General features: G+C 48.3%; 1 protein-coding gene, 1 long non-coding RNA gene and 1 pseudogene across 3 annotated transcripts in view; 2 read left to right on the top strand and 1 right to left on the bottom strand.

Annotated features, from left to right (window-relative positions):
* Positions 1-4,105: 4,105 nt before the first annotated feature.
* LOC125397311 (small ribosomal subunit protein uS12 pseudogene) lies at positions 4,106-21,870 on the bottom strand (annotated as a pseudogene). The gene is made up of 3 exons (XR_015738470.1): positions 21,733-21,870; positions 18,012-18,335; positions 4,106-4,609 (listed from the first exon to the last, which is right to left on the bottom strand). The product of XR_015738470.1 is annotated as a small ribosomal subunit protein uS12 pseudogene (transcript).
* The window catches only part of Stard10 (StAR related lipid transfer domain containing 10), a 25,213-nt gene continuing 20,725 nt past the window's right edge, over positions 20,636-25,123 (top strand). Inside the window, exons 1-2 of the mRNA XM_048429621.3 lie at positions 20,636-20,755; positions 21,120-21,439. Of these exons, the coding sequence (XP_048285578.1) occupies positions 21,233-21,439 (207 nt within the window). The 5' untranslated portion in view covers positions 20,636-20,755; positions 21,120-21,232. The remainder of the gene's footprint in view (positions 20,756-21,119; positions 21,440-25,123) is intronic.
* Positions 22,319-25,123, top strand: part of LOC148121573 (uncharacterized) — a 3,534-nt gene continuing 729 nt past the window's right edge. The window contains exon 1 of the long non-coding RNA XR_015738471.1: positions 22,319-25,109. This is a non-coding gene — a long non-coding RNA (uncharacterized LOC148121573). The remainder of the gene's footprint in view (positions 25,110-25,123) is intronic.

The following is a 25,123-nucleotide window of genomic DNA, read 5'->3' as shown; positions in this document are numbered from 1 at the left end:
TAATTCCACATGCAAAGAAGGATTCTCACAGCGGCACCTGCCACGTCTGTCACTGCAGCACCCCCTGCCTGGCAGATTCTGCCATCCAGCGCCAGGCGCCCAACACCTTGATCTCACTGGGAGGGGGTTCTCCTCCTTTGGCCCCCAAGTATTTAAACCTGGAATTTCGCTGAATAAAGTTGACATTTACCTTTTCGGGCAAATGATCCAGGTCTCTCTGTGTGTGTCTGTTTTTAACTCCTAGGACATTGTTCCAAGCTCGCGGTTCAATACAGGAGGCGCGCACCCGTGTCGGGGAGTAAGGGCTCGCAGAATTGGGTGGAACACAACTGGGCCACATAATGAAACCGTAAAAAAAAAACTGGAAGGAGCCAGGTGTGGTCCGGCACAAGTTTAATCCCAGCTCTCAGTGAGTTTGAGGCCAGCCTGGTCTACAAAGCAAGTTTCAGGAGAGCCAGGGCTGTTACACAGAGCAACCTTGTCTCAAAAAACAAACAAGGGGGGGTGGGGCTCAGCAGATGGGTTAGCTGCTTTTCCCGAGGATCAGGATTTGATTCCCAACACCCACAGTATGGCTCACAATGCCTGTAACTCTAGTTCCAAGGCATTTGACACCCTCTCCTGGCTTCCTCAAGCACTAGGCACACACAAGTGCACCCACACAGATGCAATAGAAATAAATAATTTCTTAAGTTGGGATGCCTGGCATGGTAGCATATTCCTGTAAGTCCACTCAAACAAGTGGATATGCTCTCAGCTATGATCTGAACTGTGGCCTCTTCCAGGTGAAGGTACAAATAAACAAAATAAATAAATAAGCAAATAAACCTCCAAATAAACAAGTGGATATGCTTTCAGCTATGATCTGAACTGTGGCCTCTTCCAGGTGAAGGTACAAATAAACAAAATAAATAAATAAACAAATAAACCTCCAAATAAACAAAAGGACAAAGATGGTCTGATGTGGGATTCCCCTCTGTATGCTGTGAATACCATTAGTTAATAAAGAAGCTGCTTTGGGCCTATTGCAGGGCAGAGTAGGGCAAGGCGGGAGTACCAAGCAGATAGAGGAGGAGAGAATAGGCAGAGTCGATGAGATGCCATATAGTTGCTGTAGGAGACAGACACTGGACAGAACCCTACCAGCCACAACCACATGGCAATACACAGATTAATAGAAATGGGTTAATTTAAGAAGTAAGAGTTACTCTCTCAGAACAAATAGAAGATATTTAAGAATATCCATGTTGATTATACTTGTTGAATTTGATGTTCAAGTATACAAGTAATTGGTTTTCTAGTGTCATTGCTAATATATCAACAAGCTCATATTTCAGAAAAGCACCATGAGTACTAGGACTGTTTAAATATTTCTGTTTGTCTTAGTTCACTTAGGAAATGTAGTATCACTCACAGTATAGGAAACTTTATGAATGCAATAAGAGTGGTAAAGCTGTGAGTTTTTTTCAGTTCTCTTCCAATACATGAAAATTCTCATACAGAAAAAAGATTCTGTAAATGTAAACCATGTAATAAAGGTTGTTATCAGTTATCTTCAAAAAAAAAAAGAAGTAAGAGTTAGCCAGCAATATGCCTAAGCTAATAGGCCAAGCAGTGATTTAATTAGTACAGTTTCTGCATTGTTATTTTGGGTCTGGCAGCTGGGAATGAACAAGCAGCCTCTGCCAACAATGGTCCCATTGTGAGAGGCAATGCATCAGTTACTGTTCCTGCTTTCTGGGGGATCTCTGTGAGTTTGAGTAGTCTACATAGTGAATTCCAGGCCAACGAGGGTTACGTAGTGAGACCCTATCTCAAAAGGAGAAAAGAAAACAAACAGGCATTGTGAGGGGTGCCGCATGCCTGTAAGTATACAGTACTTGAGAGGTAGAGGAAAGAGGACCATGAGTTCAAAGTCATCCTCAGCTATTTCCTGAGTTCCTAGTCAGCGTGAGATTGTCTCCAAAAAGCAGACAAACATAGGGTTCTTGATTGAAGACTTATACTTTTTCCAGGACTCCTTCCTAAGAGCAAGGGCACATTTTTAATCTATCCAACTTTTATTTTTCTGTTGTTTCTAGGCTTCAAAATATTTGCATTCTAATACTTTATAGTTTTCCATAAGGAAACACTTCATTTTCTGCCATGGCAGATGTGGACTCTTTTCCGGGACACGGTTTTCTGTGTTCCAGTGCTGGCCATCCTGAAACTCTCCTTGCAGTCCAGGCTGGCCTCAAACTCACAGAGATCTGCCTGATGCAGACCCTTTTTTTTGGGGGGGGGGGTTTCTTTTTTCAAGACAGGGTTTCTCTGTGTAGCTTTAGGGCCTGTCCTGGAACTCACTTTGTAGACCAGGCAGGCTGTCCTTAAACCTAGAGAGATCCTCCTGCCTCTGCCTTCTGAGTGCTAGGATTAAAGGTATGTGCCACCACTGCCCAGCGATGCATACTCTTAAAAAAACAACAAAAACGCTTTTTCAGAATCCATCTCCACAGCAAGAAAAGCTGCACAGAACTATTCAAATACTGCTCGGCCCTTGGAGCCTTCTAGCCGCATAGACATATAGCTTGGTGTGTACATCTCCCTAGAAGCATTCAGGACAGAGAGTCACGTGCTCCCTCAGGTAAACTGTGGGTGTGTTTGTGAGAGATGATCTAAGTTAGGTTAACTGTGGTGCGATGTGGGATTCCTCTCTGTATGCTGTAAATACCATTGGTTAATAAAGGACTGCTTTGGACCTATAGCAGGGCAGAACAGAACTAGGCAGGGAAAGCTAGGATGTAGGCAGGAAGAAAGAAGGTAGAGTCAGGGGGAAGCCATGGAGTTGCCTCCGAAGACAGACACACTGAAACTTTGCTGGTAGGCCATGACCTCGTGGTGATGGACAGATTAATGGAGATGGGTTAAGTTAAGATGTAAGAGTTAGCCAATAAGAAGCTAGAGCTAATGGGCCAAGCAGTGATTTAACTAATAGAGTTTCTGTGTGGTTATTTCATGGCTGAGCAGCTGGGACAAACAAGCAGCATCATTACTATAGGGGTGGGAAGAGCTACTGATTATAAGCAGTGCTTTTCCATGGACTGAGGTCCCTAACGGAATAAAAGGAGAGCTGAGCACCCACCCATCCATCACTCTCTGCTTACTTGACTGTGATCCCTACCTCACACTTCTCCCTGAATGACTTCCCTGCCCTGTGGACTAGCTCCTCAAACTGGGAGTCAGCAGAGACCCTTTCGTCACTGCTGTTTTCTTGGGGTCACAGCAAGGAAAAAAGTAATTGATGGCTTCCAATGGAAATCAGCCATGCTTGCCATATCCTTTGTTTATTGTGGGTTTGTACCTTCTCCTGGGAGAGATCACAGCTGAGGTCATAGGCCATACTGAGTGAAGGCTATGTACCATCCTATCCATTTGTCCATTCCTACTCTTGACAGCCATCTGGCAGAGAATATACCTGTAAGAGATTTTGTAAAAAGTATAGTGGTAAGCTGGGGGTGGCTCACGCCGTTAGTCTCAGCACTTGGGAGGTAGAGGCAGGTGGATCTCTGAGTTTGAGGCCAGCCTGGTTTACAGAGAGAATTCTAGGACAGCCATAGCTTGACAACTGAAGTGGCATGTGACAAAAGAATGGCCAGGTTCATATCCCACCTGATTTCATTTGTCCTTAGCCTGAACTAGCTAAAAAGGGGTGAGGGGGTTGGATAAAGCCAATGGCGTGCACTGCTAACTAGCACAAAACAAGACCCACAGTCGCTGCCAATGACTTGCTGCATGGATCTCTACCTGGAAGGTGGCTCTTACATGATCACTAAATCAGTGTACTGAAGCTGCCTGTGGACCCTCAGCAAGATCTTGATGTAGACCAACAGCTTCCTAGGCAGGATGTATTCAAAGATACAGAAATACATCACATAGCTCAAGGGGACCACATTTGAGAAGAGCCATGTCATGAGATGGCAGTTTTCATCACAGCCTTTGATGGTACTCTTTTTACTTTTCTAGCCCAGGGATAAAATCAATCTGAAGCCAAAGCAAGGACCCAGATGTAGGTGGAGTTTCTCTGTGTCTCAGCAGTCGCTCCCAAATAACCATTCAAAGACTTGGTTTTTTTTGTTTGTTTGTTTTTTTTTTTATTCTCAGAATAGGAAAATTTATTACTGTGCTTCCACTGTCAAAATTTAGGATCTTGGTCTTTCCTTCTCGCCTTTGTACAGGGCCAAAAGGGACACATTGGCTACTTAACAACCTTAAAGCGGACTCCAGGGATATCACCTACAGCATGACCCTTTCGACCAAATCCAGCAACCAGAACTTCATCGTTTTCCTCAATAAAGTTCAAGCAACCATCATTGGGCACGAAAGCTGTGATCTTCTTGCCGTTCTTGATTAGCTGCACCCTGACACACTTCCTGATAGCAGAATTTGGCTGCTTGGCTTCAACTCCTACTTTTTCCAGCACGATTCCCTTGGCATGAGAGGCACCTCCAAAAGGATTGGCCTTCAGGGCTGTGCCCAAGTGGGCTTTCTTGTATTGTTTATCATGCCATTTCTGGTCCCGTCGGTGGCTGCGGAGCTTCCTGGCAGTACAGAGACCACGACACTTCCCCATCTTGCCGACGCCACGGGCCCCAGAGAAAGAGCAAAGACTTGTTATCAATTATAAATGTTCGACTGTTGTGAAATATTAGTTGAAGATGTGTTACATTTGTTTATGCTCTGGAACATTTGTTGGATGATGCAAAGATGTGTTGCCCACCATCAGCACAATGTCCACACAAAAACACAGATTGCACAAGCTTGCACCTCACAGTCAATGTAGGTGGATTTTTCTTTCCCACCTGCCAGCTTCCAAATCACAACACAGACACTTATTATTAATTATAAAAGTTCAGCCGACAGGATGGCTTGGGCTTGTTACTAACTCTTTCAACTTAAATTAACTCATTTTTTTTATGATTTGCTCTCTGCTTTGTGGCTTTACTACCTTTACTTTGTGCTTCCCATACTGCTTCCTCTCTGGCTGATGACTCCCCTGCCTCTGCCCCTCTCCTTCCCAGCATCCACTCTGCCCAAAAAAATTTTGCCTTCTATTGGCCATTCAGCTTTTTATTAAACCAATCCAAGTGACAAATCTTCGGTGTACAAAAAGATTATTCCACAAGTGAATAAGAGAGTTTATTCTAGAGCCAAATAGGAGTGACAAGGCTCAGGGAATTGCTGTATGATATTTTGTTTGTGTTCTGATAAATAAAGTTTGGTTGGAGAGCAGAGGGTAGGGCTAGCTAGTAGTTAACCATGAAGGCCAGGCAGTGGTGGCACACAGCTTTAATTTTGGCCCTTACAAGGAGGAAGGAGAAAGATCAGAAGTTCAAAGTCACTCTGGGCTACAGGAGACTGACCCAGTCTAAAGGAGAAACAGAGCTGGGCGGCGGTGCACACCTTTTTGTTCCAGCACCACTAGGGAGGTGGAGACAGGAATATAAGGCGGTGGAGACAGGGTCGCCCCTTCAGTCTGAGGATTTGTGAGGATTCAGAGACAGGATCGTGGCCGTTCAGTCTAAGGATCCGTAGGAGGTAAGAAGTCTCCGGTGGCTGCTCTGCTTCTCTGACCTTTCAGCTTTTGCCCTCAATGATTACCGGGTCGTACATCAGAGAATTCAGATAAGGTTACCCCAAATGCCGTGGTCCAAAGTAGTGACAGCATGAAATTTTTATAGGAACAAAGTGACAAGCAGTGGAAACAACAGGTAGGCAGCCCACAGCAAAGCAGTGATACACCTGCTACAGGCCGCAGGCTGTCGGTGACAATTCTTAGCCGATGGGCTAGTGAAAGTTAGGCCTATGGTTAGACATTGCAAAGGGGTTTTGACCCGATAGCCACGAGGGTGTCAGATAAATGCCAAGGTGGGCAGTAAATGCTTATTTAGAGGGGTAAGGATAGTTCAAGATAGTTTAGCTCTGGACCTGGACATTCCAGCTGTATAAGTTTTTTTTTTTTGGAGGGGGTAGGGTTTCGAGACAGGGTTTCTCTGTAGTTTTGGAACCTGTCCTGGACATAGACCAGACTGGCCTGCAACTCACAGAGATCCACTTGTCTCTGCCTCTCCAGTGCTGGGATTAAAGGCGTGGGCCACTGCCCAGTATATCTGTTAGATTTTATCAGTCAACTTGTTAGAATGTTTAACATAGCTGTAGCTATTTCTTTTTTCTCTTTCTGGAAAATTTGGTTCAGAGCATCAGTGGCTAGGCCAGGCACAATGGACGGACAGCTCGTACTGTGCTTTTGGTCACACAGTCCAGGGACCTTAGTCACCTAGCCCAGCCTCAACCAATGGGTCAGGTGGTCAGGTGAAATTTAAGCAACACATTTTGAAAGACTCGTCAAGTCTGCACTGCCAAGTGGACCCACGATCTTGTTTCCTTGGAAACAACATAGAGAGATGTACCGCGTTCAGAAGCCCTGAATCTCTGAACCCAGGCTGTAAATTCTGTCCACCCTTTGGCTCAGATCCCTCAGACAAGACTTTCAGTTTTGTTTATATCGTTTCCAACAGCAAAGTTCCTGAGCCTATGATTTCAGAAAACTAAACTGCCACTCTAAGCAGGAGGTCATAATAACACTTTATAGCTGCAGCATGTCCTTGGGAAAGGGTTACTTCCTGTTAATTTCACAGCTGGCTTTCTCTGCCCCTGTTACTCCAGCCTAATGAACAGTAGGGAAGATTTTTACAATCCAAACTAATTCTTAGTTTGCCAGGAACAAACAATGGAGGAAGAAGTAAGTGAGCAGACAAAATCCTGAAGTGTAAGCCCACATAGTGAGGTGGGGAGGAGACTACTATTTTGAAGACAGAAACAGGTTTAATTTATGGAACTGTCCAGTAAAGTAGCCCTATCCACAAGGGAATCATTGAAATTAGTTAAAACTGATGACATTAAAAATTATATTCACTGGGCAGTGATGGCACACATCTTTAATCTCAGGACTCAGAAGTCAGAGGCAAGCAGCTCTCTATGAGTTGGAGGCCAGTCTTGTCTACAGAATGAACCCCAGGAAAGCCAGGGCTACACAGAGAATCCCTGTCTCAAAAAACAGAAAACCTCCCACACTAGTGAATTAACAGAACATTTGAAAACTTTAGAGCAAAAAGAAGCAAACTCACCTAAGAGAACTAGACAGCAGAAACAGCAGAATTAATCAAATTGAGAACTGAAATTAACAAAATAAAAACAAAGAAAACAATACAAAAAATCAATGAAACAAAGAGTTGTTTTTTCGAGAAAATCAACAAAATAGACAAATCTTTATCCAAACTAACCAAAAGGCAGAGAGAGAATATCCAAATTAACAAAATCAGAAATGAAAGGGGGGACATAACAACAGACACAGAGGAAGTACAGAGGATCATCAGGTCATATTTTGGAAACCTGGATTCCACAAAACAGGAAAACTTAAAGAAAATGAACAACTTTCTGGATAAATATCACTTACAAAAATTAAATCAAGACCAGATAAGCAAATTAAACAGGCCTGCTGAAGAAACAGAAACAGTCATCAAAAGTCTCCCAACCAAAAAAAGTCCAGGACCAGATGGTTTCAGTTCAGAATTCTACTAGACTTTCAAAGAAGAACAAATAGCAATACTCCTCAAATTATTCCACACAATAAAAACAGAGGGAACATTGCCAAACTCTTTTTATGAGACTACAATTACCCTGATACCCAAACCACAGAAAGACAATACTAAGAAAGAGAATTACAGACCAATCTCACTCATGAACATTGATACAAAAATACTAAATAAAATACTAGCAAATCGAATCCAAGGACACATCACAACCATCATCCACCATGACCAAGTGGGGCTTCATCCCAGAGATGCAGGGATGGTTCAACATATGAAAATCTGTCAATGTAATCCACCATATAAACAAGCTAAAAAATAAAAACCACATGATCATTTCATTAGATGTTGAAAAAGCATTTGACAAAATACAACATCCCTTCATGATAAAGGTCTTAGAGAGAACAGGGATACAAGGAACATACCTAAATATAATAAAGGGAATATACAGCAAGCCAACAGCCAATGTCAAACTAAATGGAAACTCCCAGTGATTCCACTGAAATCAGGAACAAGACAAAGTTGTCCACTCTCTCCATATCTATTCAATATAAGTCTTGAGGTCCTAGATAGAGCAATAAGACACCAAAGGGAGATCAAGGGGATGTAAATTGGAAAAGAAGAAGTCAAACTCTCACTGTTTGCTGATGATATGAGAGTTTACATAAGTGATCCCAAAAATTCTACCAAGGAACTTCTACAACTCATAAACACCTTCAGTAATGTAGCACGATACAAGATTAACTCAAAAAAATCAGTAGCCCTCCTGTACACAGATGATAAAAGGGCTGAGAAAGAAATCAGAGAAACAATACTCTTTACAATAGCCACAAATAGCATAATATATCTTGGAGTAACTCTAACCAAACAAGTGGAAGACTTCTATGACAAGAACTTTAAAACTTTGAAGAAAGAAATTGAAGAAGACACCAGAAAGTGGAAAGATCTCCATGCTCTTGGGTAGGCAGAATTAATATGGTAAAAATAGCAATCCTACCAAAAGCAATCTACAGATTCAATGCAATGCCCATCAAAATCCCAGCAAAATTTTTCAAAGACCTCGAGAGAATGGTACTCACCTTCATTTGGAAAAACAAAAAACCCAGGATAGCCAAAACAATCCTGGGCAATAAAGGAACTTCTGGAGGCATCACAATCCCTGACTTCAAATTCTACTACAGAGCTACAGTACTGAAAATAGCCTGGTACTGGCATAAGAACAGACAGGAGGACCAATGGAACCGAATAGAAGACACAGATATCAATCCACACATCTTCGAACACCTGATATTTGATAAAGAATCAAAAAGTATCAAATGGAAAAAAGAAAGCATATTTAACAAGTGGTGCTGGCATAACTGGATATCAACATGTAAAAAAATGAAAATAGACCCATATCAAACACCATGCACAAAACTCAAGTCCAAGTGGATCAAAGACCTCAACATAAAGCCAGCCACACTGAACCTCATAGAAGAGAAAGTGGGAAATACACTTGAATGCATTGGCACAGGGAACCACTTCCTAAATATAACCCCAGCAGCACAGACACTGAGAGAAACAATTAATAAATGGGACCTCCTGAAACTGAAAAGCTTCTGTAAAGCAAAGGACGCGGTCAACAAGACAAAATGACAGCCTACAGAATGGGAAAAGATCTTCACTAACCCTACATCGGACAGAGGTCTGATCTCCAAAATATACAAAGAACTCAAAAAATTGGACACCAAAAGATCACATAATACAATAAAAAAAATGGAGTACAGACCTAAACAGAGAACTCTCAACAGAGGACTCTAAAATGGCTGAAAGACACTTAAGGAAATGTTCAACATCTTTAGTCATCAGAGAAATGCAAATCAAAACAACTTTGAGATTTCATCTTATACCTGTAAGAATGGCCAAGATCAAAAACACTGACGACAACTTATGCTGGAGACGTTGTGGGGAAAAGGAAACACTTCTGCATTGCTGGTGGGAATGCAAGCTGATACAACCCCTTTGGATGTCAGTGTGGCGACTTCTCAGAAAATTAGGAAACAACCTTCCTCAAGACCCAATAATATCACTTTTGGGTATATATCCAATGGATACTCAATCGTGCCACAAGGACATGTGCTCAACCATGTCCACAGCAGCTTTGTTTGTGATAGCCAGAACCTGGAGACAGCCTAAATGTCCCTCGATCAAAGGATGGATAAGAAAAATGTGATACATTTACACAATGGAGTACTACATAGCAGAAAAAAAATATGGCAGCTTGAATTTTGCATGAAAATGGATGGAGCTAGAAAACCTTATTTTGAGTGAGGTAATCCAGACACAGAAAGACAATTATCACATGTAATTACTCATAGGTGGTTTTTAAACATAAATCAAAGAAAACCAGCCTACAAACCACAATCCCAGAGAACTTAGACAACAATATGGACACTAAGAGAGACTTACATAGATCTAATCTACATGGGAAGTAGAAAGTATAAAAAGACAAGATCTCATGAGTAAATTGGGAGCATGGGGACCTTGGGGGAGGATTGAAATGGGGAAGGGAGAGGCAGGGAGGGGAGCAGAGAAAAAAATGTAGAGCTCAATAAATATCAATAATAAAAAAGAAAAAAAAAAGAAGAAAGCTCTCCTACCATAACCAAATGATCTCTAAGGAAAAAAACACTTTGAAATTGTGCTAAGAATATTAGCCAATCACACTAGCTAAACTGTGACCCAGGGAACATTCTATGGATGCTGTCTGAAACTAGAGATAGTCAACTATCAGGTTACTAATATTAGAGCACAGTAAACAATTCACCCTTATGTGGGAGTCCCTTCTGTGTGCTGTGATTACCATTAATGAATAAAGAAACTGCAGTGGCCTACTGAGAGGGCAGAACTTAGGTAGGTGGGGAAAACAAAACGGAATGCTGAGAGGAAGAAGGCAGAATCAGGGAGCCGCTATGGAGCCACTGCCGGAGTTAGACATGCCGGAACTTTGCTGGTATGCCATGACCTCGTGGTGTTATACAGATTAATAGAAATGGGTTAAATTAAGAGGTAAGAGTTAGTCAATAAGAAACTGGAGCTAATGGGCCAAGCAGTGATTTAATTAATAATAATATAAAAAGACATTCAATTAGGGTGGTTTGTGTCACCTCCCAGGGCTTACAAATGCTAGACCAACGTTTTCCCACTGAGGTCCCACTTACAGAGCCCAGTTTGACTTCAGATTCACATCCCTCCCATCTCCAACTTCTGAGAGTTGGTATTACAGGTATGAGCCACCAAGGCCAACTAATATTTTTAATTCTTTCATAGCATTTAACTATGTGTTAGATAGTATTGGATTGTGCAGGAAGAGACCATTTTCATCATTGCACAAAGCTCTAGTCAAGCTGGTCGTGCTGGCACAGGCCTGTAATCACAGTGCATGGGACACACACACACACACACACACACACACACACACACACACACACACACACGTTGGATTTAACATCAGTAGAAGAGTCCAAAGAAATGGTGATCTGAGAGCTGATGAGCGGAGTGGTAGGTGCAGACAACTTGTATTCTTTCTAAGACACAAGCTAGGCTCTGAGTAATTTACACGTCCATCCTTGGTTTATAGCCCTGGTTCTGTGGCCTCACAGCCTAGTCCCTCTAGCACAAGACTACTGTTTCTAAACTCCAACTCCCAATATGCCCGTCTGCGGGGCCTTTCGGGAAATGTAGTTTTATAACGCTCCAGAGCCCCTAGAGCGTCCAAGCCACTAGGCTCCGCCTCTTCAGCGCGCTCCTTTCGTCGCTGTAGGTGGCAGAATTACCGCCCGACACTTCACAGGGCGGCAACCTCGCTTTCCTTCTTTCCTTCGCTGCTCGATGGTTGTGAAGATGCCTAGACCCGCGGGAAACCCAAAGAGCGCGACTAAAGGACTGCATGGTCCCTTCTGGTACTCGGAGCTCGGGGCGTGCTCGGTGGAAAGCGCACGCGCAACTACGGGCCTCGCGGCCTCTGTAAACACAAAAAGGCGCCTGCGCGTTGGGATCGCCTCTTGTTAGACACTCCAGGGCATCTGAGCAAAATAACAGCCATGAGTAGCAAAGGAACTGTCTCTGTCTCTTTATGGTTGCTTTATTAGTCTGCAAACTACAGACCCCTCATTTCCTTGATCCTAACACAGAACTTTCGTGAAGAATGTAAAGAACCAGAGGATTCCTCGGCCTCCATCTTTGACTTGCTGTGTGACTTGGGTAAATTGCTTCTTTGCTAAGCTTTCTGACATTTATGGATGGAATCAGCTTGGAACGGTCAAAGGAGATCCAAAGATGGAAATGAAACTCCCAAGCAGCCTGTAAAAGTTTACTACAGTCAGTTGATTGCAGGTTGAGAGACACATTTCCTCTTTCTGCAAATTGGAACCTGAGGACACCAAACAGGCCTGGGGTGGTCATTGTGAACAAGGGCTAGAGCCCAGCCGTTCTACCTTTGGGCCTAGAGTCCCTAGTGTCTTTGTTGGATGTTGGAACAAACCCACCTGTTACAGAGAGTCCTGGGGGAGCCTGGCTCCATTGAGTTGACCAATAGTTTCAGGAGGCAGAGGAGGCACTGTGCACTCTGGAGGAAGAGAACATTGTAGCTACTTCTGTGGGGCCGCCTAAGGGAAACAGACTCTGACTGGAAAGGAATGGAAGGCACTAGTCTCCTGAGCCTGTGATATACTGCTGCTCTGATCACTAGTTGGGGGGCGGGGGGGGGGAGACAGCAGGACCCGAAGTGATAGAAGTGATAGTGGAGTTGGCTTGCATGATGCACATTGAACTGAGGCTTTAAGAAAAGCCTTCGGAAGCCGAGTGCAGTGGCGCCGGCCTTTAATCCCATCAGTCAATAGGGCAGGTGGATCCCTGTGAGTTCTAGGTCAGCCTGATCTACAGAGCAAGTTCCAGGACAGCCAAGGCTACACAGAGAAACCCTGCCTGAAAAACAAAACAACAAAAGGAGCCTTTGGAACATGTAGTTGAATAAGGTGATACCATGGACACGCCATGTCACACATAGGACAAGTGATGTTTGCTATGTTCTGTGGCTATAGCAGTAGGCTTTCTGCATCTGTTTGTGGAGTGTTCTCAGAGACGCTGGGATTAGATGGAAGGGAAAAGGCGGGGGGAGACAGAGGTCTGGTTGCTTATGAGGCCTCCTTGGGCAACCCAGGAAAGGTGGGTACATGTCGAAATGGAAATCCAAGATATGTTGCACCTCCAAATATCTAATCAGAGTCTCTACAAAGCCCTGGCTGTCCTGGATAAGCTGGCCTTGAACTCACAGAGATCCACCTACCTCTGCCTCAGGGATTAAAGGCTTGTGCACCACAATCACCACAACCGCCTGGCTTGGATTTCTTTTTTGAGACAGCCTACTGTTATGTAGCCCAGACTGGCTTCTGACTTGAAGTAATCCTCCCTCAGCCTCCAGAGTTCTGTATAGCCATGTGCCACCTTAGAAAAGAACTCACTTAAGGACAGAGTTGGGACAGAATTGGACCAGGGTGGGGATCTTTCCATTGCATTACATGGCAGTAATCAAGCATCTTCATCAAACATTTATGGAGTGTCTAATGTAAACTCTGAGAGGAGCTTTCTTAGAACCAGTGGAAGCCAGAGTTGCATTCACTCTCACAACGTCAACACTGTGACCTTGGATAAGTCACTGCCTGTCTTACGGCTCCAGTTTTCTCTAAAGTGGAGGTGGCAAGCATTATCCTGGGCTCTGGGGGTTTAACTATAAATCGAGTGAGTTCTAGCCTGAATAGTGCAAAGAATAGCACCGGGCTGTTATTACCATGTGGTAATAATTGCTGGCTATCACTGCTTCCGGGAAAGACAGGTTGAAACAGGCTACAGCCAAACAGCGGCCTCACGTTTGTCCATCACCTCTAAACTTCCACAACATGCCTCTGGGGTGCCAACATATCTGAAAGTGAAGTAGGGACCCAGGCTCTCATGTTCTCCGGCAGGGACGTTGGCAGTGTTTGTGCGTGCTCTCCCCGCATCCCGAGGCCCTAGAGTGAAGGGATTCATTCTTGTTCCAGGTTGCACATTATAACTTTGATCATACTGGAACCAGACCATGGGTTCATTCCAGTGCCTTCAGAGTGTGGGATAGGGAGGGGTCTTCTCGATTCTTCGCTTGTGCTTTCTTTGAATGGAGCAGGCATTGGGGCCAGAGGAGATTCTAAGTGACAGACAGGACCCACCCACCAGACATTAGAAACTACATCTCCAGACTGGGTGGTGATGGAATACACCTTTAATCCCAGCACTTGGGAGGTGGAGGCTGGCAGGCCTCTGTGAGTTGGAGGTCAACCTGGTGTTCAAAGTGAGTTCCACGACAGCTAGGGCTAAGAACAGAGAAACCCTGCCTTGAAAAACAAAACAAAAACAAACAAACAAAAAACAAAAAAGAAAGAAAAAGAAAAAAAGAAACTACATCACTGGCCCACCCTGCTTGAAGGTGGGTGGATGCCTGGCCCAGTGGTAATTTCAACTGTGGTCCAAGCCTTTAGAAGTAATGGTTCAAACTCCTTATTTAGAGGTGGGGAAGGAAAGTGCAGTAAAGCCAGAGGGAGGGTGTCTGGTGAAGAAGCAGACCTCCTACCTTCAGGAATGGGCTGTGTCGGGCTGTGTCCTGAAGCCAGATGGGAGGAGCAGGACTTGACTCCACCCCTTCTCCCCTGGGAGAGAGCCCCCAAGGTGGTCACAAAGCTTTGGCCAGGGAAGAGGAAGTTGGGAAGACAGAAGTGGGGCTGGAGGGTAGGATCTGGTCAGAGAGGCATCCAGAGCATCTTGGGCAAGTAGGAGTGGGGAGCCCTTCCGGGGTTCCTGCAGGATTTGGTGCCTGTGGCAGGGGAGGATAAGAATACCGTGGGAGCACACTCCTGGAGGAGGGATCCAAGCAGATTCAGAAATGAGTCACAGAACCAAGCCCTAAATTTAGAAGGTGCTGAAGGAGGCAGCCCCCCCCCCCCCCAGAGAAGACGTGATGATGCCCGCTGACCCAGGACTCCATAGACTTGGGGCAGGAAGAGTCCCCAGGCAGCAGTTCCATAGCAGCTGGGCCGACTGTAGGGCTGTTCTAGGACTAGATTTTTGATCCCAGAATGAAGCTTGACCTAGAACCTCTTTCTCACAGCAGAGCTCCAGGAGAGGCCCCCGCCCACATCAGCCCTTCACTCAGCTTCTCTGCCCTTGAATAGGAAGTACCAGACTCTCTGTCCCCTGCTGGCAGGCACTGTGTGACCATAAGGAGGTAATGCCACTGAAGGCAGCTTTCCAAAGGGCGCACAAGCAGGCCATTGGCAGCTCTTGGAACTGAGGGGGAAGGTGGGGGGACAATATGCTGTCATCCGATGTGCACTTATGGAGAACTCACTGTGGTTAGGGCACTGAGCTCAGCACTCCTGCTCAGCCACTCCCTCCACTGTAATAATGTAAATCTCATTGGTCTACAGTCTTAGAGGCAAGACAGTCTAGACATACTGAGGTCAGGTAAACTGAGAGTTGAGGTCTTGACCGAGACAGCCTGGCTCCCTTGTCCAAGCCACTTCCTGGACTGCTAGGCTGGGTACTTCACTCCATCTGCAGGTCTCCTTGCCCTCATTCCCAATCTGTCTTCTAGTTCCTGTGCCCTGAATTCTGGGGACTACCCTGCCAGGCTTTAGGCTTCTGCTGCCCAGGGCATCCCCAGCCTCTGGGGAGAGAGAAGCCTGTCCCCTCAACGAAGGACTTGACAGTGGACAGGCCCTGAAGGTCCTTCTGCTCTCCTGCCTCAGTCTTTAGGAAATCCCTGGAGAGAAGAGAATAGTAGATAAGAGGTACAGCTAGGAGTACTCCAACAGAACCAAGGGGACGCTCCCTCCACCCTCCCACCTCAAAAAGGATCCCACCACACCTCTGTGCTGGGGCCCTGCCAACAAGATCCTGATGCCTGCAGGAACTCAGTTTGATTGATAGCTGGGTCGATGTAGTTAGTCTTCTAGACGCCCTTGAATTTCCTGTTAGAGGCACCAGATCCATCTGCTGACTCCAAGCCCTCCCTTGGGCTCTCTGCCCAGGCTAGGTGGTAAGGGGCTCCTGGGAGTAGGTTGTCGAGTCCTTCTTTTGCCAGGGTGGGCAATAACTCTTGGGGCTCTGGCAGCAGCGGTCCCTTTCTCACAGCCCACACAGGACAGTCATCACCATGGAGGCCTCTGGGGAGTGGGCAGGGGGAAACTATGAGTGTGACCCTAGCCTGACTGACCCAGGGGACCTCAAGTTGAGGCACCTCTTGCAGATTCTGGTTCTTGTTGGACTTTATTTTCCTGCTGTCAAGGGGGCTAAAGGTCCCTGCCTGACCATCAGTTTGTGGCTGTTGTGGAGTTGAGACAAGATGAGTCTAAAGACCTAACCTGGCCTGGTGCCTTCACATGTACAGGATGTGCAGAGCCATGTGCACCACTATTACTTGGATGCAGTGTGTATATTGAACTGACACAGGTGCCCAAAGTCTGTGCAAGTCTGGGAACTGCGAGATTGGATAATATGGATGCAGCAGTTCCTTACTATGGAGTCAGGCTGGCTTCTGGCTTCAAGTTCACACAGAGATCTCCTGCCTTTGCCTCTGGGGTGCTGAGATTAAAGACATGTGTCTGAAATTTCTCTAGGTACCCTGCATTTTTCATCTGGCAGCTTCACTCTGATCTGATGCTGTGTGAGCATATATGTATGTGCACTGGTGTCAGGCTGACCATGTATGTGACTGAGATGATGTGTGTTACCCGGATAGTTCAGTGACACATATATGACACATATATGGCTGTGACAGTGTCATCATGAATGAGGATGTGGGTGACCTTGAATGACTGGCTTGGTGGCTGTGGCTCCCTCCAGGTGGCTTTGGGCTGTTTGCTTAGTGAGGCCCAGCAGTGCCAGGAGACTCACCCTGAGTAAACACTGAGATCCGGACCTTGTGGGGCTTGGATAAAGCCCCTGTTGTCACTAACAGGATATGGCCCTCTCAAGGCCAAGCCCACTTGAGAGGCCTGAAAGTGTTCTAACTTGAGGGTCTAGTTCTGCTTCCTAATGACGTCACAGAAGCCACTGTCTAACGTAGAACCTGGTCCCTAGACAACTCTTCAGCCTTTACTCCACCCTTAGTGACAGACAGGGTTACTCCAGGAGGAAGGTGGGGAAAAGGGGCCCGTGGGGAATAATTTATCATCTGTCTAGCTAGATGGTGAGTAGGGTGGGCACCTACTCAAGTCAATACTCTGTGTGTGATTCATCTCTGTAATCCTATCACTCCTGAGGCTGAGGCAGGACTGTCTCAAGTTATAAACCAGCCTGTTGATCATGGGCTACAGAGTTAGACCATGCTCCACAAAAACAAAACAGAGTGGCAGGCACTGTGTGTGTGTGTGTGTGTGTGTGTGTGTGTGTGTGTGTGTGGTTATTAAAGTAATAACTTGTCAAGTTGTCAAGGTCCCCACACGTAGAAATCAGGGTGGTGGCACTTTCAGGGCAGGAGTCGGGAGAACTGGGTCTTTTTTTCTTTGTTTTGTGTAGCCAAGGCTAGCTTCAAACTCCCTAGGTAAGTGAGGATGACAGAGAATTCCTCTTGAACCTCCTGCCTCTGCCTCAAAAGTGCTAGGATTACAGACATACTCCACCATACCCAGCTTCTGGGTTTTTATTTCTCATTGCCTCTGCTCTCTGGGCCTTGATGTCTCTAGTTGTCAGGGTGGGTTCAGATGATATTGGTCTGAGTATCTTTAGAACTGGTGCAGGGGTGAGGGCACAGGGAGCAGGGAAAGGGGTAGTTCCGGGCAGGTTCTGCTTGGCCGCTGTACTAACAGCTGCCTGACATAGATCTCGGTAGACCTCTGCTTTTCCCTATTCCAGGGACCACAGTGCTTGGATGCTGGGGGACCCTTAAGCACTTGTCCTCTTTATGAGGGTGCATGTGAGGCCCAGGCTTGCTCAGGGCCTGCCCTGGGCCTTGAGTCCTCACATTCCCTGAGCCTCTGTTTGCTGATCACTCTCTCATATAAGCTCTTATCTCTCTACCCCCATGGCACCTGCTCAGTGCCAAGCTGCTGGAGCCGGAGCCATAAAAGAACCAGGCCAGTCTCTGACCTGGAACTTACAGTGGCAACTTACCCACTTTCTACAGAGGGCCATTGCTCTGGGCACTCACTGGGCACAACAGGCATCTTGCTTTGCCAACCTTTGCACTGTTTAATCTTGCACCAGACTCTCACCACATCATGATGTTTCCTTAATTTTTTTTTAATCGGCGCCACAGTTGGATAACATGTTCTTGCCTGCTCTACTCATCCTCCAGCAGTATTTTTGGTTACTTACCTAGTGAAAGACACACATGAGTCTTCCCTGTAGTAGTTCCCAGAGATTAATGTTCCAGATGAGGAAACAGGTTGAGAGGGAGAAAGAGGAAGGGAGATCTGTTTGTAGTCACACAGGTAGGAAATGGTACTGCTGAATCCAGGTCCACAGCCAGGCTGTGGGAAGCAGGGAAGGCATGTCCAGACTCTTCTGCCAGGCTTGTTCCCTATCTCCTTGGCTCTCTCTTGTCTCTCTTATGTAGGGGTGTGATGTAACAGGATTTGTGGCTACTTTGTCGTGTTCAAGAGGCTGTCAAGAGCCTCTGAGCCAGGAACACCTAAATTCCTGCAGTGGGAAGCATGCATAGGCAAATTAACAAGTGGTATGAAGTGGCACCCTTCTGCTTACCCACCAGCAGGTCACTTGCTCTTAGCGACCCTCAAGACCCAAAAGATTTGTTCTTAATCTAGATTATGTGAGTGACAGCTTGGCTCCTATCATCTGTCTCTTCCTAGCGGGCTGGCACCTTAGGGCAGGGTGCCAGTAGGACTGAAGGTGGGGATGAGAGCTTGAGTACCCTGTTGCCTGCTATCTCTCCAGACGCATGTTACCAGGGCTAAAAAAGCCATCAGACAACAGTCAGTTCCTTAGGATCCAGTTCACAAAGTAGGCTTTGGCTTTACTGGAGTCCCCTTTGGGCCTCCCATCAGCCTGGGAGTGTTGATATCACAAACATACTGACTCTTGGGGAGGTAGACTTGGGTAGGGGAGGTTCAGACACTCAGCGCCCGCCCGAGGCCTCCCAAGCCCAAAGTCAGGCCCCAAAGCCACCCATTCATTCCCAGACACTTCTGAAGAGTGAGCTTTCTCTGTGTGTGTGTGTGTGTGATTAGTTGACCTCCCACGCTGCAGGTAGGAGGCCCTAAGGTCATTGCACAGGTCTGAGGGACCTGCAGGCTTTGTTTTGTCTTTAAAGAAGACTCACTTGGTAGAATGCCTCTCAGGGTCACTTGTCATCCGGCTACCTGTTTGCCTCTTATTATTTTTATCTGTGGTACTAACCACAAAGTTAGAGCCTCAGCCCTGATTTATTCATTTATTGTCATTTGAGGCAAGGTCTTACTTTGTTGCCTGAACTGATTTGAACTCCATATGTAGGCCAGGGAAGTCTTGAACTCTGTAACTCCCTGCCTCACTCTTCTGAGCAGCTGGGATTACAGGCCTGTGCTACCACATCCAGCTTCCTGCTCATTTATAAATGGCACGCTTTACAAACATCTCAGAGCCCTGAGCACTTCAGGAAAAAAAAAAAAAACCATCTATTTTTGAACCCCCAGAGCTGATTCCTCAGCTTTCCCTTAACACTGTAAGAAAAGAACTCAGCATGGTGAAGCCAGGGAGGGAGCGGGGAGGGCACAGCAAGGAGTCACCCACCCCCGGGAGGGGGGGCAGAAGTTCAGTGCGCCGGCTCTGGTGCGGACAGCCATTGGTTCTGTCCTGCACTAGGTCAATGGTGCTCACTTATTACTCCTATTATCCAGAGGAGCAAGCACATCAAAGACTTTCCCTGCTGTTTTGTGGCACAGGACCAGTGACAGAGACAGACTGTCACACTCATACTGGCCTGGTCCCAGAAAAATTGAGCCCCCAGCCTCAGTTCACATTGAGCAGATGGGGCAGAGCTGGCACAAGGACCCAGAGGGCCCGCCCGGGCTCCCAGGATGGAGGAGTGGGTGTAGAGGAGTTAGCGATAGATCTCACACCAGGCTGTAGAGTGGGACTCTGGGCTGCTCTGTTCTGCAGGGGGAGGGACAGGAGAGCTCCAGGGTTCTGGGTCCCCAGGGTTCTGGGTTCTGGGAGGTGTGTGTACATACGGATGGGAGCCAAAGAGGGGTGGGTGCTGAAAGCTGCTAACTAGGGGTTATAGGAGGTCCTGGTTCAGGACTTTCTCAGGCCAGAGTGAGACTTGAGTGGGAATTTTGTCAAATTTTGGCCAGTCTGTGAACCTTGAGCCCTTTAAGTTGAATCAACTTCCGGCTGGGGTTGCACACCCAACTTGGGAATTAAGTTGGGTGTGTGGAGGCTTTATAACGCTCTTGGTTGTTGGGGGTTGCAAGTCGTGGCCATCTCTAAGTTACCGAAGGGCTGCCATCCCTATCCCTACTAGTTAGTCTCTCAATTGTCATGGATGTGTGTGTCCACTTTGAATCTCTGAAGTTTTGTGTGTGTGAACAGGCTGATATAGACGCGAGTACCTGCAAGGGTGGGAGCGGGGAGGAGAGAAGGGGCCCACAGTTAACTTCCAGAATCCGACTCTGCACCTTGTCCTTACTCTGAGAGCCCATGTTCTTTTGCTTCTTCGCTACAACCGTTACTCCTCACGGGGTCCCCAGTCCTCAGTTGGTCTACAGCACCTCCCGGACCTTGCCCCTTCTCCGGGACCCACGGGGGCGGACGCTAGGACCCAGAGGGGAGGGGCGGGGCGGGGCTCGGAGCTCCCGCAGCTCTTACCTCCGCAGCTTGGAAAATACCGAGCGAGGAGAGCGGAGCCTCAGAGCCCGGAGCTTAGCCGGGTGGGGGGAGGAGGGCAGAGGGGGCGCGCGGGGCGGGGGGTGCGGGGCGGGGCGGGGCGGGCGGCGGGACCCACTGCTCCTCCCCCTAGGGCCCCCGCGCGGCCCCCGGTCGCCCGGGCAGCGGCGGCAGCGGCGGCGGCGGAGGAGCTCGCACCCCGACCCCGGCGGGCCCCGTCAGAGAATCCCGCACAGGTGAGACTCAGTCACCACGCCCCGCCCCCACCACGGCCCCGAGCGGCTCGCTGCCGAGTTAGTTGAGCGAGTCCGGCCAGCACCGCGCGGGGACTCCGTGCCAGATCCGCACCTGCTATCCCCAGGGTCCTGCCCCGCTCCCGCGGGCTCCTGCACCCGCTACGCAGCAACCCCGCTGCTGCTCCAGCGAAGTGTGAGGTGCTCCTTGTGGGAGGGTGTCCCTAGTGACTGTCCTGTGCCGGTCTACAGCACCTTCGCTCGGGCCAGCATCTGCCCTTCTTTAGCTGTCCGCTGGCCCGGGACCCCGAGTAGCCCCACCCGCGCCCCCAGCGCACTGACTCTGGTCCCCAAACCGGTCTTGCAGGTCCCAGGAAGGTGGCGTCAGCATCTGCAGCCGTGTCGACGTTGTCGGAGCCTCCGCGGAGGACCCAGGAGAGTCGGACTAGGACCAGGGCCCCGGGCCTTCCTACCCTCCCTATGGAGAAACCAGCTGCCTCAACGGAACCCCAAGGGCCTCGGCCCGCCTTGGGCCGCGAAAGTGTCCAGGTGCCAGATGACCAGGACTTCCGCAGCTTCCGGTCAGAGTGTGAGGCTGAAGTGGGCTGGAACCTGACCTACAGCAAGGCCGGCGTGTCTGTGTGGGTGCAGGCTGTGGAGATGGATCGGACTCTGCACAAGATCAAGGTAGGATTGCTCTATGGTACCTGCAGCCTCCACTGATCCCTAACTCTCAGTAGGCTTCTTGTCCTGAGTCAAACCGGGGGCCCCCAGAGGGGTGCATCTGGACCCAGAGCCTCCTACTGTAAACCAGGAGGAGGCATGGCTGAGGCCCAGACAGCGCATGTGGGCATGACTTCACCGCGCTCTAACCCAGGCATGCCTGCATGTTTGGGAGATGGGTGGTGGCCAGGGAAATAGTTTCTCTCAGGGAGATCTCTTCCAGAATAACTTCCACTTGGACCCCGAGCTTGACTCACCAGGCAAGAGAATGGCCCCTTTGCTCCTTCACTCCTGGCTCTGTAGTCTGAGATGGGTCTTCTGTACTTTCTGCACTCTTGGGTGCCAAGGATAAGATTCCTTCCTGCTTGATCCCTTTAGTCCTCCCTGTCCCTGGCCAGTTGCTCCAGTCTCTGAGTCTCCAACAGGCCTTTAGGACTGTGGTTGGCAGCTCCTGAAAGCTCCCTTGCTCTGAGCCACACTGGAGGGTGAGCTAGGGGAGACAGGGACTTCGGGTCAAGGGAAACCAGTTCTGAAAGCAGTTGTGTACTCACCAGCCCCTCACAGCCATCTCCCCTCCTCCCAGTCCCATGATTCTCTTCTCTGTCATGACAGGGCAGGCTTGGGGTTTGATGAGGCAGAGATCCTGGTCTAGGGGCCTCAGTAGCTGTCCCTCACACATGTGGTTTTGCTGTGAGTGCCGCATTTCAGGGTGTGAACTTCCCTTTAGAGGGTTCCTGAAAAGGCTATGCCTTCATACCCTTCAGCTCTGGGTCAGGTGAGGATGCGTTCCTGTTCTTAGAGGCCAGGGCACTGGCTTGAACAGGGTCCCTCCTGCCTGGGGCCTGGACTGTGACTCCTGACCTCACACCAGAACCTGAGGTGCTGGCCTTCCCTTCTGGTACTATGCTTTTCTGCTTTGACTTAATCATTTACAGCTTTATCCACCTGTCCCCACACGATTGGCTTGCTCTTCCTGCTGTCCCTTTGCCCTCTGTGACTGTCTCTGTATGCCTTGGTCAACTGACTCTCTCTGGGTTTCTGTGTATACCTCCTTCCTCTGAGTCCCTGTCCAAGCATAAAGACCCTGAGCTGGAGCTCCTCCAGGGCCTAGCCTAGGTCTGAGCCTGAGGAACAAGGAAGGAAAGGGCAGCTGGCAGTGCCAGCGTGTTGCTGCCCGCATGCAGGCTTCTCTCCCACAGCATCCACAGGGACGTGTTGTTGGGGAAAGACACAGGAACAAAGTGAAAGGTGGTGGCCTGTGTCTGAGAGGGTGGAACCAGGAGGATGCAGGGACTGGGAGTGTGGCTTCCCTACAGGACTGGCTCTCTAGGACGAGTGTGTGTGTGTGTGTGTGTGTGTGTGTGTGTGTGTGTGTATGGGGGGTGTGAGTACTCCTACCCTTTGTCAACAGGGCGGAGCTGCCTCCCCCATCTTACTTGGTTAATGGATAAACGCAACTTTGCCCAGGACAGGAGTTGGCAGGTGTAGGGACCAGGTTGCCTTATACAGACCTTTTGTGGCTAGGTCAGACTTGAGAATGGAGAGTATTTGAAAAAGCTGTGGTGTCATGGGCTTCTGGGCAGGATGTACGTTTTTTCCAACACACACATTCCAGTACTTCACCTGAACAGAGACTTTTGTACAACCTGCCTGGTAATCCTGTCCTCCTACAGTGGGGTGCAGGTGAGGATCTGAGGACCAGAGAATTCCAGGGGCCAGCACATGGGGAACTTGGACACATGGGCTGTGTCCCAAGAGCGCTTAGAGCCTTGATGGTTAGCCTCCGACCTAATCTTGTCTCTAACTCTGCTCTCACGCTGCCTCCACCTCAGTGTTTCCCCCAGCAGAGGCGGTGCGCAGAACCCACCTCGGCTGTGGGTGTTCCCAGTGGCCAGCCTCCATCCCTAGTCCTCTCTGCGTGGCGGTTAGAGCTCCGTGATGAGCAGAGGTCTCTGAGCTCCCTGTCCCTAGATTCCAGGACTTCCAGTTGCCACAGTTAATCCTGGTTTTGATAAGTGCCCTGCTCCTGGCCAAACATTTTCCCTTGGTTATCTGATTTAGTCTCACGCCAGTCCTGGGTAGTCATCAATTTGTCTTGTTCTTACCAAGAAAGAAACAAGCAAGGACATCGCACAACTGAGGCGCCTGCTCCAGAGTTGCTGACCCTGTCTCATGAACTTGCATCCTTAGGCAACACTGGCCTTTAACCCCATCAATAACTCTTTGAAGAACTGAAGGACTTTATGTTCTCATCATTCCATTCTTGATTGATGGATGGCAAAGCTGAGGCCCAGAGGGATGGGTGACTCTTGCCAAGGTCAGGTAGAAGCCAGAGCCCCAGGGAACCCTGGGTCATTTCAGGAAGCTGGGACTCAACCTCGGTTTTTTTGTTGAGATTCTGCCCACTCTCCTCCGCTGTCTCCTGTGCCAGGGCATGCCCTGTGCTCTGTGATTGTGTGTGTAGGGGGATGGCACCTGCCTATTTACTTGATTGATTTTTATCTGCTCTTCTCCCTGTCTCTGTGTCCAAAGGTCCCTGGAAGCCACCATAGCTCTGGGCCCAGCAATCAGAGCTAGGACAGAGGACAGGGGTTGCTGGAGGCTGCCCCAACTCTCTCCCTCCCTCCTGGCCTCTATCCTGGCCTGGTTTCAGGTCTGTACTGGGCTCTGGGTAGTGGACAGGAGGCAGACAATGCTGCCTACAAGTCTAGGCCCAGTACCAGAAGCAGATGTTGAACATGGACCCCAGAGATCAGAAGACTGATTAGAACCTAAACACAGGCTTCCCAAAGCTGCAAGAAACAGAAAACATTTCTCAGTCATTCAGGGAACTATCTGAATAAACTAACTTCTGGTATCTTTTTGCTGTATTTGAGTGAGGCATGTCCCTTCCACTCTGGGCTGTCTGGTCATCTGCCATTGGACCTTCCTGACTTAAGTATCTCTGAACTCAGTGGCTGGGCCGTGGGCGAGAGATGAAGGGCGGTCCTGGCTGTTGTGCTCTGGGTGACCTGTGCTCGGGTCTTCTGATGCCTACTGCATGCCTCTCCATGTGACAGGCGGAGGACGACCCCTGGGTCCTTCCCAACGTTTTCAGAACTTGATGGAGAGTGGGATGACAATTGTAAGTGGGCCCAGGGCACAGGTTTGTGAGCACGCACAGAGGCAGGGGTGAGCCTCAGAGGAACCAGCACCTATGCCAAGAGCAGATGTCAGAAGCTCTGGGGACTCGGAGTTAGAGCAGGGGGGAGAGAACTCTTACTGTGTATGTATGGCTGAGCCTCTGGCTGCAGGAACCTGGGTAGTGGGGAAGTCTGCTGACTTCCAGGTCAGGAGTCCTCTCTCTCCTTTGGAGAAAGTCTAGGTATCCCCATCTGGCCCTGACTCACTGTCTATCTGTCCCATGCCATAGGCACCTGGAGGACAGTCTCTCAGCCAGTGTCCAGAGGTCCCCATCTCATGAGCCTTTTCCTGTGTCCTGTGACGTGTGGATTCACTCAGATCTCTGAGGACCTTTCTCACCCTTAATAGTCTGAGACTCATTGGGCAGTGGTGGCGTACGTCTTTAATCCCAGCTCTCAGGAGGCAGAGGCAGGTGGATCTCCATGAGTTCAAGGCCAGCCTGGTCTACAGAGTGAGTTCTGGAAC

Source organism: Myodes glareolus, chromosome 7 (genome assembly GCF_982192425.1).
Source record: "Myodes glareolus chromosome 7, mMyoGla1.1, whole genome shotgun sequence".
In the NCBI taxonomy this organism is placed as follows: Eukaryota; Metazoa; Chordata; class Mammalia; order Rodentia; family Cricetidae; genus Myodes; species Myodes glareolus.
Note: the sequence above shows the minus strand (reverse complement) of the source record. Positions and strands in the feature narration are given on the sequence as shown.